This window comes from Xenopus laevis, chromosome 2S (genome assembly GCF_017654675.1).
Source record: "Xenopus laevis strain J_2021 chromosome 2S, Xenopus_laevis_v10.1, whole genome shotgun sequence".
In the NCBI taxonomy this organism is placed as follows: domain Eukaryota; kingdom Metazoa; phylum Chordata; class Amphibia; order Anura; family Pipidae; genus Xenopus; species Xenopus laevis.
Genome location: NC_054374.1, coordinates 129,103,928 through 129,122,865, shown reverse-complemented (window position 1 = coordinate 129,122,865; position 18,938 = coordinate 129,103,928). Strand labels below are relative to the sequence as shown.

General features: G+C 40.9%; 2 protein-coding genes across 7 annotated transcripts in view; one reads left to right on the top strand and one right to left on the bottom strand.

Annotated features, from left to right (window-relative positions):
• The first annotated feature begins 225 nt into the window (after nucleotides 1-225).
• Nucleotides 226-9,435, top strand: myl6.S (myosin light chain 6 S homeolog). Of its 2 annotated transcripts, NM_001091245.1 has the most exon segments (7): nucleotides 346-360; nucleotides 703-730; nucleotides 3,608-3,751; nucleotides 4,640-4,813; nucleotides 6,243-6,320; nucleotides 6,527-6,568; nucleotides 9,039-9,435. In NM_001091245.1, coding segments are annotated over 6 exon segments (456 nt in total). In that variant the 5' UTR covers nucleotides 346-357; the 3' UTR covers nucleotides 6,556-6,568; nucleotides 9,039-9,435.
• A 2,995-nt stretch (nucleotides 9,436-12,430) lies between these two features.
• Nucleotides 12,431-18,938, bottom strand: part of smarcc2.S (SWI/SNF related, matrix associated, actin dependent regulator of chromatin subfamily c member 2 S homeolog) — a 40,684-nt gene continuing 34,176 nt past the window's right edge. For 4 of the 5 annotated variants that reach the window (XM_018250012.2, XM_041584382.1, XM_041584383.1 and 1 more), the window contains 2 exons: nucleotides 18,462-18,842; nucleotides 12,431-15,037 (listed from right to left, as the gene is read on the bottom strand). In XM_018250012.2, coding sequence (XP_018105501.1) covers nucleotides 14,976-15,037; nucleotides 18,462-18,842 — 443 coding nt within the window. In that variant the 3' untranslated portion in view covers nucleotides 12,431-14,975. The remainder of the gene's footprint in view (nucleotides 15,038-18,461; nucleotides 18,843-18,938) is intronic. The other variant, XM_018250014.2, reaches the window with a different exon arrangement.

The following is an 18,938-nucleotide window of genomic DNA, read 5'->3' as shown; positions in this document are numbered from 1 at the left end:
TCTATAAATGACAGACATTTGGCTATAAACCGAGCAATGAAATTTTACCTAATAAAATAAATTTGCAAAGTGTCAGCTTATGATATCATGTAATAATTCTGTATTAAAAAATCGTTGAGGAATTGTATTTGTGGTAGGAAGTCATCACATGCAGTACTGCTTATTCACCAGCAGAGAGCGCACAGAATAAAGACGAGACGCTTTCTGCTCCAAGTACTTCCTTATAATCACTTTGGACGCCTTGGGCTCGTTTGATTGGTTGGCTTTTATGTTGCAGAACTGTGACGCAACTAGTGCTAGAAAGGTAACTAGCCGGGAGTTGCGGCTCACATTCCGGAAGGGAGAGGACGAGGCAAGATGGTGAGGAGGGGCCGCGAGCTGATAGTCTCTCCCTAGGGCTCTAGCGCCAAAGCTGCTACCTGCGGCCTCCCAGTAGCTGATAAGACAGTAGTCTCTTACATACATTGTGTCAAGGTCTTGGGGTTGAATGATAAAAAAGGCTGGAGGGCCGCACGTTGTCTGTCCAGTTGCTAGCGAGCAGATTGTGTAACATGGTGGATTCCAGTGACATCTTCTGGATTAGTTTCCTCCGTCCCCTAATGCAGCTGTGAGACGTGGGGCATCTTTGTTTCATGTAGTGCTGTGGGCGGGTGTCTGGGTGAGGCTGGGCCTGTCTCATGTCTTCTCTTTCTCTTTGAACAGTGCGACTTTTCAGATGATCAGATTATCGGTAAGTGACACTTTGGCTCCCTCTTGGGTGAGGGCTGGACAATTAGTGATGATCTGTCTTCCTAAACCCTTTCATCCCTCCGATTCCCTCTGTCCCTTCTCATCCTGTGTCTCTTCCCTCTGTCCCCCCTCACCTCTGTCTCTCTTTCCTCTGTCTCTTTCCTCTGTCTCTTTCCTCTGTCCCTCCTCACCCTGTCTCTCTTTTCTCTCTACTCACTCAAGATTGACTTTAACCCTGAGCAGTCCGGATGGTAAGCGAGTGTTCTGCCCCCCACACTAAACTGGCATCTCTTCCCCCATTACTCTTTCCCAAGTCTCCTTGTTCTCTTTTTTTTCTCTAATCTTGTGCTTTTTGAACTGATCTAGGTGATCCCTTTTCTCTAATATTGTACCACTAATACTCCTCACCCCTCCAGCAGTCATTGGCTGCCCGTGAGCTGTGAGGCTCTTGTTCAGCAACAACACTTGTCCTCCCTATTCTGCAGTGCTGCATGTAACTCAAAGTTAGCCAGAGTGCTGTGTTTCTGTGCAAAACCTGCCCTGCTTTGTGAATGGCATGAAATGCGTTGTTGTCTTTTCCCTAATCTACGTTTATCTTCTTGTGTGAGCTAAGGCTCATTGTGGGAACCACCTCCTCACACTATATTGCATATAGCTGTACTAATTCACTCTTATGCAAGGCTGGGGATCTTGTTGTGGAAAGTGAGTTTAATATGAATGCTATGGTGAATATCCCAGTGCTACATTATAATAGGCTTGTGGCAAAAGACCTGTAATTGGATGCACTACAGATGCCTGTCTCTGTTTAATGCAGGGCTCTGGGCGTGTTGGTGCAGACAGTGTTTATGTTCCTTCCGCACCTACATTGTTCTCTGACACACACACACTCCCTCCCTCTCCCCTCACAGTAAAATGGCTGCCAGACTGTTCTCTGAATGCCTTATATGGTAACAAAGCCTCATTCTGAGCCTGTCTGTGCACAACTGTCAGCAGAGGAGGGGTTGGCAGTGAGGAGGATGGGGCTGAGCTCCCTGCATTCCTGTCGGGCTAAATTCCTGCAGGCTGGATTGTTTCTGCTTAGGTTAAGTGCTGGTTCTGTGAGTTGGTGCAAAGCTGCCTCAGATCTACTGTGGGTTGTACTGGGCTCACTCTGCCGAGATAAATTACAAAGTGCCCGGGAAATGATTTCCTCTGAAAGGAATCCAGCAGGAGGGGTGAGATTAGGGAGTGCCACAGGAAGGAACCGCTGGGATACACCCCACCCCCACCTAATTGCTTACATTCACTGTTTCTTGGCTAATTCACTCCTCACAGCACCAGAACCTTGTGTAATAGACACTTGTATAGGTTTTATAACTACAAGAAATATTGGAGTCAAATAATATATTGTAATGGATAGTCGATGAAGTGGAGTTTCTTAACTGTAGGTCCGAGGCAGGGCAATAGAGATTATTAGTCAGCAGAAATCTGTCTGATCTTGGTCACATTTCTCATTATTGTAAACTCCTGGGAGCTTAGCAGGTTTCATTTTTTATTTAGTCAGTCAGTCCGTACCCATTACTGAAAGCTAACAATACGCTGTGCTGTTAGGAATGTCTGTACAGTTCCATTTCTAGGTTTCCACTACTGCTGTGTCAGGTTTGTGTGTTCAGGTGACTTGTCACTGGAGTGTGAGTGTGTGTGTGAGAGTGTGTGCAACACTCGGCTCAAGGAATGTTTTGTGCGTTATTCTCCTATATCCTTGGTTTCCACACTGTGCTGTGAACCTGCAGTGGTGGGAGGTCAGACTGAAGCATGAGCTCTTGTACAAACATTTATTTGCAACTTTAGATATTCTCCACCTCACTGATAAATGAAATAAGAAATAAATGACAATATATTGAACCAGTGAAGGCAGGCTTGAACTGTAAAAGTGCCTACATCTTTAGTTGTTGAATTCCAAGAGTCTGTGTGGTTACTGCATGTCAGAGTGTCACCTTATGGTAATGAAGTAAATACTCCAGCACTAACTATCACTTCTGTGCTTCCATTTTGGTAAAACTCTATCTGTGAGATAATACATAAGTCACTGCCAAGTAGGTTCAGGCTCATAGTCTGTGGCTTCTGGCAAATGGCAGAGGGGCTGCTGTAAGATGCCATAAACAGTCATTATATACATATTGGGCATATTGGCAACATGTTGCTCCCCAACCCCATGGATTTTGCTCCCAGTGGTCACAAAGCAGGTGCTTGTTTTTGAATTCCTGACTTGGCGGCAGGTTTTGGTTGTATAAAAACCAGGTGTACTGCCAAACAGAGACTACTGCAGGCTGCCAATCCACATAGGGGCTACCAATAGCCAATCACAGCCCTTTGTTGCAGTGCACCCCCAGGAGCTTATGCTTGTGTTGCTCCCCAACTCTTTACATCTGAATGTTGCTCACGGGTGAAAAAGTTTGGGGACCACTGGTTTAGATTGTCCAATTCCTAGCAACTTTGCAAGTGGTCTTCATTATTTATATGTTATAATTTTTTAGTTATTTGACCTCTTCCAGCTTTCAAATGGGGGTCATTGACCCCATCAAAACAACAAATGCTCTGTAAGGCTAAACATTTATTGTTATTGGTACTTTTAATTATTCCTCTTTCTATTAAGGCCTCTCCTATTCATATTCCAGTCTCTTTTTCTAATCAGTGCACGGTTGCTAGGTTAATCTTGACCCTAGCGACCAGACGGCTCAAATTACAAACTGGGGAGTTGCTAAATAAATCAAAAACCACAAATAATAAAACATTTAATCCAATTGCAAATAGTCTCAGAATAACACTCTCTAAATCATACTAAACATTAATATTAAAGGTGAACATCCCCTTTAAGTGATTCATTTTTATGTGGCAGACTTCAAGGAGTCCTTCCAACTTTTTGACCGTGTGGGCGATGGCAAGATCTACTACAGCCAGTGTGGGGACGTCATGCGGGCACTGGGGCAGAACCCCACTAACGCTGAGGTGATGAAGGTTCTGGGAAACCCAAAGTCTGAAGGTGGGTGGAAATGATAAGGAATGATTCTGGGGAGGGAGTGTGGGGGCTCCAGTACCATATTCCTGTAGGCTGAGCAGTTTCCATTATGTTTAAGTGTCACATGCTTTTGCTTATATTTACACTTTAAAACGCTCTTTCACTAGGGGAACCAATAGTAGAAATGTTCTCACTAACTAACTAGGAATCCTTTTTAAACATGATGCATGAATTTATAGTTTTTAAATATTCGTAAGGGTTTTTTTTTTTTTACAGTGAGAGCTGTGAAGATGTGGAATTGTCTCCCTGAATCAGTTGTACAGGCTGATACATTAGATAGCTTTAAGAAGGGGTTGGATGGTGTTTAGCAAGTGAGGGAATACAGGGTTATGGAAGATATCTCATAGTAAAAGTTGATCCAGGGACTAGTCCCATTGCCATTTTGGAGTTAGGAAGGAATTTTTACCCCTCTGAGGCAAATTGGAGGCTTCAGATGGGTTTTTTGCTTTCCCCTGGATCAACTGGCAGTTGGGCAGATTAAAAGGTTGAACTTGATGGACGTGCGTCTTTTTTTTTTTTTTTTTTTTAACCTAATTCACTGTTACTATGCGGGTTGTTATTACATACAAACATAGGTGGAACCATTAATTGCACCTTTACATCATACATATACAGGCGTTTCCCATGGTTTATCCTGGAGAGCGTTCTGCAGCCATTGTCCCTGGTTAAATTGCAGAGACAAAACTTACACAAATCATCATTCTGTGCATTGGCTGAAAGATTTCTTTATTTCGTATACAGAACTTTGCACTTGCAGGCGTGACTTACATGTCTGCCAGTACCTGAAGTATCCGCATTGTCTATGTAGTCCATGTGTGGCTGCTAGTTATTTCTGTCTACTCTTTCCTACAGACCTGAACACCAAGACACTCGAGTTTGAACAGTTCCTCCCCATGCTGCAAGCAATTGCCAAGAACAAGGATTTGCCTGGATTGGAAGAAATGCTAGAAGGGTTTAAAGTCTTTGACAAGGAGGGAAATGGATTTGTTATGGGCTCTGAGATCCGTCATGTCCTCATTTCTCTGGGTAAAAAAAGAATCTCTTTGTTTGACTCTCCTGCTTAATGAAAATCCGCTTCTGTTGTCATCAGAACCACTAACTGATTTTAGTTTGTCTTTCTCTTCTGGTATGAAATGTCATTCAGCCCCCACTGACAAAGCAAAACTGTGTGTCCTACATAGGGCTCCTTGCTTTATGGCACGCATAATGTTTGTTCTTTGCTGCTGCTTTTCAGCTAGGGAGAAGTCTATCCGTTGTCCAGATGTGCATTTGAGACAGGGTTGCCAGGTCTAATGTTCAAAACCAGCCCAAAACTAGCCAAGAGGCACTTCATAAGTAGGCCAAAAATAGCACAATATGTGCAGAGAAACAAAATAAATGAATATATATGAAAATATGCCTTTTTCAATTTTTGCCATGAAGCAAAATGGGACAGATTCGCCCATCATCAGGGACTATCAGGGGGGGCCCAGGAGGTACAGGTGCCCCCATAATACATGTACAATTTCAATAAATATTGGTAAAACAGGTCAACCTCTAGACATTTTAGTGTCCTGCAGATTTTTGCCCCCAATTGTCTGAAATTGAGGAAAGCTGTGAAAATGTTGTGATGGGAGACTGGGGTACAGAGCCCAAAATCTGGTAATTCCCAACTTCTTCACAAGTCAGTCCCATTGCATGCTGGGTATTGTAGTCTTACATTAAACTTGGCAGTTGGCAAATTGTTAAATAAAACTACATTACCCAAAATGCACTGGGAGACACAGGCTTGGCACATTAGGGCAAAAAAAAACTGGCTGGTTTCCAAAGTACAAACCAGCCAAAGGCCCAAAAAGTAGCCCAAATCCATACCTTGGCTAGTTTGTACTCAAAACCCACCTGCGCTTTAAATTAGTAGCCCAATTTGGCTGGAAAGCTGCCAACCTGGCAACCCTGATTTGAGCCATCAATGCAAATTACCTGCTAAGGATAATTTACCATGTTGTCCATGAGCCTTAAACTTGTCTACACTTGTTTGTGATGAAAGATGGTGTTTGTGCCTGATATATATATATATAATGAATAAAGTACCCCCTCTTGTAAAATATAAGGATATTATTAGTTACCGAGGAGTTTCATGACCATATAAAAACACGAGGCCGAAGGCCGAGTGTTTTTATACAGGTCATGGAACTCCGAGGTAACTTCTAATATCCTCATATTTTACAACTGGGGGTACTTTATTTATTATAATACACAAATTTTAGTGAGTCATGTGACAGAAATGACATCACTACTCACCGTTTATAAATGATGACATCACTACTCACCGTTTATAAGGATATAATTTACAGGATATTCATGGCTTTTGTGTATTATTTATATATATATATATATATATATATATATATACATACGCACACACACACACACACACACACACACATATATATGATTTATTTTGTCTGTTCCACAGGAGAGAAGTTGACAGAAGATGAAGTAGAGACCCTTTTAAGTGCTCATGAAGATGCCAATGGTTGCATTAACTATGAAGGTGAGTACTCTGCACGCATCTTCGCTGTAAACGTGTTTATCTCCCTAATGTTGAATGATATAGTTTCTGACAACTCTTACGGGGCAGCTGATTAGGAATGTTCTGGGAAGAGTGGTGTTACTGGGGATATAGCAGTGGTTTGGGTGGGGGCCACTTGTGCATGGTGGTATATGATATCTTGTCTCTGATGATTTTCGTTCCCACAGAGTTTGTCAGGCACATCTTATCTTCGTGACTTCACTCCGTGGGTATGCTGGTTCCTACTACTAGTTTCAGTTTATTCCTTTGGTATTTTCTGCCCGGTTTCTCTTCTGGGTGACCCGGCCTGTCTGCATGTTCCTTGCTCTACGTAGTAGTTTAGCATTTAACAGATTGCTGCTAACTCAATATTTTTATTATTGCAGCTTATCTGGCTTGGTTAACAAGTGTCTTCTGCTGGTAGCCAGCTACTGTCTCTTAACTGAATATCCAGTAGTATGTGTGTGTGTTTGCTGTGCATTATGGGAACACTTGCATAAACTGTTTTTTTAGAACCGGTAGAGACTTTCACTTGGGACTATGCTGGGAGCTGGCCAGTCATTGATATTTAGTGGAACTGTGGCTCTCCAGCTATTGCCCATGAAATTCTGGAGTTGGAAAGAAGAAAAAGTGAAAGGGTTGAAAGTAGAACTGCAGTTTAAATGCCACTGTGTGAAAATTGTGTGTGTATGTTTAGGAAGAAAATGTGAGCTGCATTATAAACATTATCCTAGACTACAAACAGAAAATACTGTAAAACATATTTAAATCCTTTTGGAGGAATTGCCCCTCTGCTTAAAGAGGTTGTTCACCTTCCAAACACTTTTTCCAGTTAATTTGTTTTCATCTGATTCACCAGTAACACTTTTTTTTATTTTTTTCAATTGCTTTCCATCTTTTATTTTTACCCATTTCCCCAAAATTTAAGTTAAATGTTTGTGTCTCTGGTGTTTGAGTCTGGCAGCTCAGCGATCCAGGAGCATCTGAACGGCTACATTTAGTGGCTACATTTAGTGGCTACATTTAGTGGCTACATTTAGTGGATACATTTATCAGCAATATCTGAGAATTGATACAATAGTTGCTAATATTTCAAACAGTTGTCTTTAATGAAACTCAGGGATTCTGCTCAGCAGGGACAAACACAACAAATGTAGCAACTAAATATACTAAATGTTAATAGGCGTGCATTAAACCCTTTGGTTCTGAATTTGACCAAACCCTTCTCACTGGGATCAGTCTGAATACCAAACCCAGACGCTTGCTGTGGGCACAAGTTACATGTGGGTGGTTGTTGGGTTCCTATTTGGTCCAGCCAGGCTCTTGGATTCATCCAAATCCTGGATTCAGAGCATCCCTAGTTATCGTTGGTAAAATCTGGTTGTGGCATGTACTAAACCACAAATAAAATGCACAGGGAAGATTATCAGCAAAGGTAGTGGAAGGGCTTCACAGTCATTCATAGTTAGATGATTGCTTTCAGTGTTCACCCTGCAGCTGACTGCAACTCAGATGCACATTTTCCCAGTGTTTATAAATGAGCCCCATTGTGACCAGGCAAGATAATGACGGGGAAAGGTTGGTATGAGAGTGCACAATTATTTATTGAGGTCACCCAAAATAATCCGAAAATATATGCTACAAGGTTATGGCGAACCTGTTCCCTGCTGCTTGTGCAGATTGGAAGTAAATCTGAGGATTGCGTGTACAGTATCTTCCTTCTGCTCCAACATAGAACCTTTTTGCTTGTCTTGCCTCCAGACTTTAGCCATGCTTTAGATGTTAGAGACCGTTTCTGGTCTTTCATGCTTTTGGCTGAAACTTCCCTACTTCAGTCTTTATTTGATGCCATAGCTTATTTCCTGTTCTGCTGATTATGTAGACAAATTTGACAGATGTTTTATCTGCTGTTAAACAATGGGGATTGGGGCTCCTGGGTTGGGTTTGTTTTTTCCATGCAGTGTTGGAGGAAACAACAGACTGGACTTTGCAGTGCACCCAGGAGCCCCATCCCTTCAGCCCTGGGTTGTGTACTGTGACTTGCTGTTTGACAAGACTTCATTTCTCTCCCTTAATTGGGCCCTTTGAAAATGGATCGGGTAAAAACATCCCTACAATGTTTAGATTTTTTTTTTTTTTTTTTTTTTTTAAAACAAACAACCCTTTTTAGGTATAAGACCATTCAGTTGAGCTTATATAAAAAGCTGCATAAACAGCATCTAGAAAGAACAATTTCAGACAAACTGGATTCTGCAGATTGGAAAAAATCCAGTTGTTTGGATTACTCCTGAGAAATCGTCTGTGATCCAGAGCATTGTGGTTCCCTTTCAATCTGTGGATTCAGTTGTGTGGGCTAAAACCACGAATTCATTTTCGTTGGCAGTTCAGACTGTGTTTATGCATCTTATTTTATGTCCGCCCAGCTGAATGAGCTCATGTTAAAAAGAGGGTATATTTAACCTTTTTTTTTAAAACTCATAAAATAAGAGATGCCAAGGGGGAGCCTTTGCCAGTTTGTGCAGATTTAGAGACCTCTGTCTCCCCCAGGAGCAGTTACTGGACTTCTGTACAGTCAGTAGTGACACGGCTCCCTGACCTAAACCTTCTATACAGACTGTGACAAACAGCTGCGTGCACATCCCAACGCCCATCTGTTCCTGCCTTATGTTTGATATTTGTTTTTGTATTTTTTATTTACAGAACTTATCCGGACGGTATTGAACGGCTGAATTTTCTCCATAGTTTAACTCTGCCCAGTGGGGATGATGTGCGGGGGGAAGTTAGTTAGCAATTTATCCACCCCTTCACTAGAGGGGAAGACAGGCTATTTAGTAAGTGCCTTTTCTGCTTCCTCGTGGTCCAATCATTCACCCCCCCTCTCCTCTCAGAAGTGATGAATTCTCATTCTTTCTGTGACATCGCAAGGGAGGCCGAGAGCTACAGATTCAACCGTCATCAGAAGAAATTGTGGCTAAGGAATTTTTTGTATCCCCCTCCTGCTTCTCCTTAATTCAGTAGTGAGCAGAGAAAGATAAATTATTCAAATTTCTATTTTTCCCCGTCCAACCTCAAATAAACGGAGTGACTTTTTTTTTTTTTCAAAACATCTTGTGATTTGTTTCATTTCTCTTCACTGTGCCGGTTATGACTGTACAATCTTTCTTTTTCTCTTCTTTCAATGGGTCAGGAGAAAATGAAAGGCTGAATGTAATAGGAAGAACCAGTAATATATGAACAGTCCACAAATAAGATTAAATATATATAAATATATCTTCACAGCATATGCCCTGATTTATCCAAAGTAACCGTAACACCAACAAATTAAAGTGTATTAAATTAATTAAAATATATTGCACTGGTAAAACTGGTGTATTTGCTTCAGAAACACTGCTATATATTTATATAAACAAGCTGCTGTGTAGCCATTCATTTAAGCTGAAAAACAGAAAAGGCACAGGATACACAGCAGATCTGCAGGAAGTAGTGTTCTGGCTATTATGTTAAACACCCAGTCACTCCAGCCTTTCTACATTACATTTTTGCCTAACAGAAACATTTAAATGGGTTGTTCATCTTTGAGTTAACCTTTAGTATGATGTAGAGAGTGATATTCTGAGACAATTTGCAATTGGTTTTCATTTTTTATTATTTAACGTTTGAGTTATTTTGCTTTTTATTCAGCAGCTCATCAATTTGCATTTTAAGCAGTCTGGTAGCTAGGGTCCAATTCACCCTAGCAACCATGCATTGATTTGAATCTGGAATATAAATAGGAGAGGCCTTAATAAAAAGATGAGTAATAAAAAGTAGCAATAACAATACATTTGTAGCCTTACAGAGCATTTGTTTTTAGATGGGGTCAGTTACCCTCATTTGAAAGCTGCAAAGAGTCATAAAAAAAAAAGTTTAAAAACTATAAAAGATAAATAACAAAGACCAATTGAAACATTGCTTAGAATTGGCCATTCTATAACATTTTTAAAAGTTAACTGAAAGGTGAACCACCCCTTTAAAGTGGCCCGGTCACCCAGACACAAAAATCTGTATAATAAAAGTCCTTTTCAAATTAATCAGGATATCCAATTCTATTTTTTATTAAAGCATTCATTGCTGTTGTAAGCTCATTTAAAAAAAATCTCAGCTGTCAATCAAATATTGTCTGCCCCTCCTCACTTTCCATTCAGCACTTCCTAGCTGTATCTGCTCTCCCCACATTCCCCAGTTCTCTTTACCATTTAATTGTGTAGCCAGGGCATGGGGATGGACATCAGGTCCCCCATTCTGGTGCACAAACAAGATTCTGAGATGATACAAGGCTTGTCTTAATAACAGTGTCCCCAAAATGGCTCCTGCCTGCTTGCTATAATTATAAATTCCCAGATGTAAGGAAACAAGATTCAGATAATTTATATAGTGTAACTAAAGTTAATTTTGCTTGACTAATGTGATAAAATAGGATTTTGAATATTTTTTTGGGGTGACGGGTCCCCTTTAAGATTGGCACAGTGGGAATGATGGGGTTCAAAAGGAGGCGGGGGAATTAGGTACTGCTCTAAAAAGTTTATAGCTGGGGAAATTTTAGTTCACTTTTAGTCATGTGACTTCACTGGAGTAGATCTAGTTTGGCTGAAAACGAAGTACTCAACCCAATCCTGCCAAATGTTCTTGGATTCAGCTGACTCGTAATTGGTGCATCCCTATTTATATATAGTACAATGTTGATCCATTCACTGGTCCAACTGCTATTTTGGAGTATTCTGCAGGAATGTGGAGACAAATTGAGGACAAGCAACAATATATGCAGTATTTAAATTTTGAGTGATTGGGTAAATAGTTTTTTTCAGCCTGCAGTACTGTAATATTAAGCACAGTCATTATGGCTCTAATGATGGAGGTGCCTGGTATTCACAGCTGTCACAGGTATTGTTGTACATTACACTTGTAACACCACCTACAGTTACCCTATAAAGACAAGATGATAGAGACAATATCTGTGCCTCCATACAGTTATGGAAGCCCCTGTAGGTTGTAGTTGAAGTGCCTAATTAAGTAAAAAGGAGTAAAGTCATCCCAATTGGCTGACGGCACTCTGCATTCACTCCTATACAGCATTACACAAAACGACAATGGAAGGCCCCAGGGTCAGTTTGTGGTATCTCCCTTTTCATTATACCTGTACTGACTAGAAAACACCATTGTTCTATTATTCACAGAATAGTGTTCCTTAACCTACGGGGCCACACCCAAAATCGGCTCTGTATGCTGTTTGAATCCAAATAAATGCAGTAAAATTTCCTTCTGCAACAGATAATTGTAAATGCATTTACCATTTATCTTCAATGTTACTTTCGTAGTTTGGTAGCCTTCAGTGGTCATTTACTGTACATGGGCTGATAAAAGCTGACAACTTGGCCCCTCCAGACTATGTCTCCAGCTTATTGGCCAGTGTGTGTGTGTGGGGGGGGGGCTCTGAATAGCTTGCCCAGATGAACATCATGCAAAGATCTTTTGGGCAGGACAGAAAAACCCCTCTGCAAATATGGCACCAGAGATGTTACACAGTGCAGTATAGAAGCTCATCCCAGAGCATTAGCTTTTAGATAAAGGGACGTAATGCGAGGGTTGGAGTGACATTGCTTAGCCATCACTAGCTTTATTAATAAACCTGTGTTTGTCAGTTGGAATAGAAATGATTTTAGTTGCAGGAAGCAGCTGGGTAACCTGAAAAGAAGCTGAAGACTAAGCTGAGTCCCTGGATACACTGCACAGGCAGCCATATAAACACATCCAGTCATGTTTTCCTTCTTCCCAGCAGGCACCTAATAAGGACACATTACCCACCTCGACTTCTCCATGACAGATTGTTCTTTTACATGACACAGAGGATCCCAATATCATTCCACAATGTTCTACTGTCCTTAAGAGGCTTTCTTATACAGTTTCCTAAACCGCCCTTTTATAAAGAACCCTCAATACACCCCGCTTCCCATACTAGCAATGGACTCAGCAGCAATTCTGCATTCTGATTGGTGGCACTGTCTTATAAAGACCTAAATACACACACACAAACACAAAGTAGCTGGCAACACTTGTAGCGTAGCAAAAAGTGAAATCCCATGTTTATTGTAGATGCATTTAACAACCGAATACCGTAAACAAAATGGAGACGGTGCACCCCCTTTCCTCAAATGAACAAGTTTGGGTTAGAGACATTATGCAGGAGGCTGCTACACTTTGCTCAATGTAAAACCAAAGATGGAGTCTGGACATGACAATGGCATCAGCTTTCAATAATGCCCCGGCACACTGATCAATTGCTCGAGCAACTGTACATGATTTCTAGTCGAATCGCTCATTGGCCTTTATTTGAGATGAGCAACACGCAAGAACATTTTCTTTTTATAAGTAGAATCAATAAAGACCGGTCCTTGTTCCCCACCCGCATCAATTCATTGATACACTTAAGTCTTCAGTTTCCTTAGCAGGAATGTGTCACAGATAAGACTTATCAGAACGTGTTCTGAGGGGAACGGACCTTTGTCCAGAAAACCCATTCCCCAGCCAAGTCACAAAACAAATAAAATAAATACATATGAACAGCAATTTTGATAAACAACAAACAGGTTTCCATCCCACAAGCAAAAGAAACGTTTTATAGTCCAGGAAAGGCAATGAACACTGTAAGATTTTAATGCCCCGTGCCCGGGGGTTTTAAGATGCACAGACACAGGATAAAGTACAGTAACATGAAGAACACTGCAAGCTGCCACAGATCTCTCCAAACCTTCCAACTGATACATCAAGCAGTCTAATTATCCAAGAGGGGGAAGGTAGTGCCCACTGCTCTAATAGATATACCGTAATAATGAATGTTAAAGGGGAACTATTGTGAAAATGAAAATGTAATATTTTAATACTGAAATAAGAAACTTCCTAAATACAATCAATTAAAAATTCTCTACCGTTTCTACAATAATCAAGTTTATATTCACTATCCCTCTCTCAGCATCTGTTTCTCTTCATTCTCTCTTCATGCAGCAGTTGGGTGTTAGAGAATCATTGACAGTTAATATCTGACACCCAACTGCTGCATGAAGAGAGAATGAAGAGAAACAGATGCTGAGAGAGGAATAGTGAACATAAACTTGATTATTTCAGAAATTATGCCGAATATTTAATTGATTGTATTTACAAAGTTTCTTATTTCAGTGTGAACCCCGTGCCTCTATAAAGTGCACTCACAACCTCTGCTTTCCTGGCCAAAATATTTAAAATATGATTCAAAATAATAATAAAAAGTTTTATATAGTTAAAAGCTAAAATATTTTACTAATAGTGCACTGTGGCACGAGACATATCACTTCCCTGGGTGTTTAATCGCCAGGGATAATGTATCTCACGGACACAAACTGCTCCCTCAGGTTGTTACACCTCTCAGTGCTTTTCTCCTTACACAATCCTTACACAATCCATCACAACTACTTAACAAAATCAAACAAGAACACCGATAAAGAGATAGGATGAGAGAGCCTCCAATAGATATAAAATGACACCAGTAAAAACGGAGCACACCTGGTAATAATGGCAGTTTGGCTGGAGGCGCTGCCCTGGTAGGGATGGGTGAATTTAACCCGTTTAGATCCGCCAAAACTTTGGCGACAGCAAAAATTCGCCAAAATGCATTAAAGTCTATGTGCAACAATTTTTTTTTTGACACGCAAAATTGTTTTGCTCCCATTGAAGTCTATGGGCGTCATTTCCGCTGCTCATCCCTAGCTGCCCATTTGATCCCAGCAATGGAGATTTTGCAGGTTGGTTCGTTTTCAGACCATTATCAGCTAAACGTTGCCATCAGAGAGGGCAGTTGTGACTGCAGGCCATTTAAAAGCATTTTATGGGTTAAAATCAGCAGAAAGAAAATAAAATACAAATATATTTTTTGTTGGATGCCAAGGGCAGTGCATCACTGTCTGACACTGGTCAATGTGAGACCAGAAGTAAATACGCACGGTATTCTGGCTTGTGATTCTTCCAACATGGCAACAATCATTTTGTAGGTTCCTCTATAATAGCATTGTCCATCCGAGTCCTGCAACATCAATTATTCTCGCATTGTGCTCCACTGTCCATTACTCTACCATAGAAAAGGGCTGCCCAACTGGAGTTTTAATAATCGGATACTAACCTCCAGCCGACCCATGGGCTTTACAATCTGCTTTGTATGGCATCAAATTCATATAATCTGGTCTAAAAATGAGATAACCGATAAATCTTTCCAACACATGGAGATGTTGGATTGGACTGTTGCAGGTAAACATCTTCCCAGTGAACTTCTGAACCACTTGTGGAAAAGTCGTTTTTGTGTCATTTAAACCTTCATACAAAAATGCATCTTTTTCCATTCACAATTCTCTACTTTTACACTTGAGATGAGAAACTTCATGGTGCAGATCAGTGGGCAATAACCAAAGGAACGATGGAAATGAAGCAAATGAGGAGCTTCTCTCGGGGGTTGGGATTTGTGGGGCTCAAGCAGTTTGGAAGTGATGGTGACAAACATTGGAACTAAACACAGGTGGATGTATGGAAGAACTCTTTCACCCTTTAATGCCTTTCCCAAAATTTCACACAGACAGGCTATGGTTGGGGCTGGGTTACTGTGTTCCCAATGGAGTCTGGAGGCAGAGGTGTTGCAGGTTCTGAAAGAAAAAAACAAGGATAAAAGTGAATGTGAAGAGTGAAGTAGAGTTCCTTCCTTAGTCTTGTTACTCTTCTGGAATAAGTGCAAAACACACAAAGTTTTTACTAAATCATAGGTGAGGAATTGGGAAGGAGAAAAGGGCTCTAAATATGTAAGTGAAATAAAAGTGACACTGTTCTGCCTAAAAATAATATGTGGTTGTTACAAGGAACTACCTGCGCTGCTTCCTACTGACTATGCACCATGATGGAGAGCTCATCACCTGACGAAGGGGGAACGCCCTCCGAAACGTTGTTGATGCAATAAACACACCAGGGGTAGGACCTTGGTTTCAATCGCTCCGTGTGCCAGCCTCTCTTCTCTTTGGAGAGCTCAACCCACCCAGATGACATCTGTGGAAGCTCTGGGGGCTTTACAAGAAGATTCTTCCTTTGCAACGGGGTCAGTGTTTTAGTAGAGAAAAAAAATCCAGGAGCACACCAATGATTGGAGCTGCGTACAAGTGATGTATTAAAGCCCATAAACACCTGGACTTTCTACTGAAAACTGCAGAACATACACAGGCCAATAAAGGGGTTGTCCACCTTCCAACACTTTTTTCAGTTCAGTTGATTTCAGATAGTTCACCAGAAATAAAGACTTTTTCCAATTACCTTCTACTTTCTGTGTGTGACTGTTTTTCTATTATTTAAGTATCATTTTTCACCTTCTAAAGCAGCTCTGGGAGGGGGGGGGTCGTCGACCCTGTAAAATGTTCTAAATTGATACATTTGTTATCTTTGTCCCCGTTGAGCAGAATCCCTGAGTTTTATTACAGGCAGCTGTTAGAATTGATACAATAGTTGCTAATATTCCACAGATACTGCTGAGAAATGTATCAACTAAATGTAGCAAATGACTGAGCTGCCAGACTGAAACACCAGGGACATTGAACTTTAAACTCAGGTTCTGGAAAAACTGTAAAAAAAATAAAAAGCAGTTGGAAAAAGTCTTTATTTCTGGTGAACTAGTATCTGAAACCAAGTGAACTGAAAAAAGTGGTGGAAGGTGAATAACCCCAAAGAGCATTTTCGGGCCAATACATTTCTGTTCTTTCTGTGCCTCATGTGATATTAGTCTTAGCCACGGACAGTAGCAAAGGAACATGGTGATTTATATTGATTTTCAAGATGGTGTAGTCACTTTTTTAACAGCAGATATCAGTGGCTGTTGTCTTTTTCCATTCAAGCAACCCTTGGAAGCCCAAGTATGGTCAGGACCCACTTAGCTCATGTACAGAACAGGAACATTAATGTTTCATTTATTTTCCATAGATCTTACCCTAACTGGCCTTCAGCTTGGGCATTCAGCCCCTCCTCTGTTCCCCCCAGGGAAGCCCCACAGATTGGAAAGAACTGGCCTATATCCTGGTAGTCATGTGCCCATCTACTAACTGCCAGTCACTTCAATCTAATTGAGCCTCACACAACATAGAGCACTGCTCTAAAATCATTTTATTCTAAGATATCATAACCCTCTATATCTTATAGTATATTTTACCTTCTCTTCCCAGGCTTGAAATTAATAATGAATTATTTAGGGAAGGCTCAATAGCCCTGGCATATATATATGGCGACACAGTTAGATCCCTATGAGGGAAGCAGAATGAAATAAACTTCCTTATACAACTGCAAAATATAAATCTCCACAAATAAATCTATATTATTCTCAACATTGTTCTAAGTAATTCAATATTTCCCGTTGGCCGAGAGCCCCTTCCAGCACTGCTAATTATTTCTTATGATAAAAATTTGATGAAGATGAGAAAATGAATCGGCACATACAAAAACATCAGAAAGAGCGGCAGAGGGAAAGTGAAAATTAAAGGGGTCTGTGTGTCTAAGGAGAGTTAAATAAGGACGGGGCATTTGTTTATGTGAATCTCTCTACAGCCAGAAACCAACCAAACATGGTAATAAACAATAAATGTCTCTAAAAGGCCTAGAGGGGATTTCTGTTCCAGCTCAGAAACCCAGAGATGTGCTCTCAGCTCCACCTTGAGGATAATTCCATGTAAACATTCAGAGTTAGTGTGCCTTTTAGGAATGGTCATGTTAAAATGGTTCAAGCATAGTTATTGCAATGTATAAGGACGAACACTGAAATCTGCACTTATCTCTATCAAATACTCTTGTTTATATGTCATTTGTATCAAAAGAGGACTAAAGCATAACCAAAAATGAATCTAGACATGTTATACCCAGTGCCTTTTCCCCCCAAAAATGCATCAGTTAATAGTGTTGATACAGCAGAATTCTGCACTGAAATCCCTTTCTCAAAAGAGCAAACATATTTTTTTACATTTAAATTTAAAATCTGATATGGGGCTAGACATACTGTCAGTTTCCCAGCTGACCCCCAGTCATGTGACTTGTGCTCTGATAAACTTCAATCACTCTTTACTGCCGCACTGCAAGTTGGAGTGATATCTCCCCACCAGCAGCCTAACGGAGGTCCTAGTGCCCACTATCCACACCATTCTCCCCCCCCACAAGCTTGCATGCGTCATAGTGCTGGGGAACTCGGCATTCCCAATGAACTTTAAGACGCAGCTGGGCAGCATGCCGCCCTAAAATTTTGCCACCATAGGCCCGGGCCTTTGTGGCCTCACCACAAATCCGGCCCTTCTGACACAAGATAACAGCTCCCTGGTAGATATAAGAACAACACTCAATAGTAAAAATCCAGGTCCCAATGAGACACATTCAGTTACATTGAGCAGGAGAAACAACAGCCTGTCAGAAAGCATTTTCATCCTAAAGTGCTGGCTCTTTCTGAAAATACATGAACTGAGATGGCTGCCTACACACCAACATTACAAGTAAAAAAAAAATACTTATTGGTTCAGGAATTACATTTTATATGGTAGAGTGAATTATTTGCAGTTTAAACAATTTCATTTAGATATATAAATTACACCATAAAATCAGGACAGTATCCCTTTACTGACCACCAGATGGTGCTGTTACAAAAATTACATTAGCAGTTTACATTCGTTTTGGAAAAACAAAAAATAAGAATGGTAAAAGGGCTTATAAAGAGCCCTTTAAGCAAATTTTACATTCATTTGTTGTAAAGTTTTGAATTTCCTTTAACACTGCATGTGCAGTAATTTGTGTTCATAAAAATGGAGGTTTGGCAAAATTGGGGGATCCCCAAAAAAGAGAAACACAGTGCAATTCTGATTGCACATGCCATGTTTTTTCCCACAATTAAGTGGTTTCTCCCAGAATTCACAGTTTAGATTTATGTTCCAGATTTCATGGAATTTGCATTTCTCATCAAGCTGGATTCTTTAGCTCTTTGCTTGAATTTTTTGCAATACCAAATATATAGAAAGACCTCCAACCCTACCCAAATTCTTTAACTGCTGTTAAGCTCACCTTGCACAGGACTGGTAGTGAGGGCAGCCCCGCCCTGCATTGCAGCTACGATGGCTGGACTCTGTGTGGCAGCTGAACCAAGGTTGGACGGCAAGTTAGAAGCTGAGGATACCATAATGGAAGGGTTATGTGGAGTAAGGGGGCCCCCACTGACCTGACAAGCTGCAGGGGGGAAGGTGCCATGCATGGGATGGTGAGGAGCATACAGGTTAGTTGGTGGATTGTGATGAGCAGAGTCAACTAATTCACTAGGCAGATTATACTGGACAGGTAAGTGCATGCTGGGGTGCTGATTACCGGGCACCGGTGGCTGGGCAGGAACCGCTACTGCTGATGAAACCAGTGGGGTAGATGGCGGTTGGCTTGTATATGTGCTAGAAGCTGCAGGACAGAAAAAGGCAAATAGAAAACACAAAGAACTACAACAAATGTACAAAAAGTAGAAACAAACATCTATTTTCCATTTAGCACAACACT

Bases quoted from the DNA above. Each gene is read 5' to 3' on its own strand.
- myl6.S (XM_018248174.2), top strand. The intron at 731-3,607 runs GTAAGTGACACT...TTTATGTGGCAG, and splicing joins TTCAGATGATCAGATTATCG to ACTTCAAGGAGTCCTTCCAA. The intron at 3,752-4,639 runs GTGGGTGGAAAT...TCTTTCCTACAG, and splicing joins GGGAAACCCAAAGTCTGAAG to ACCTGAACACCAAGACACTC.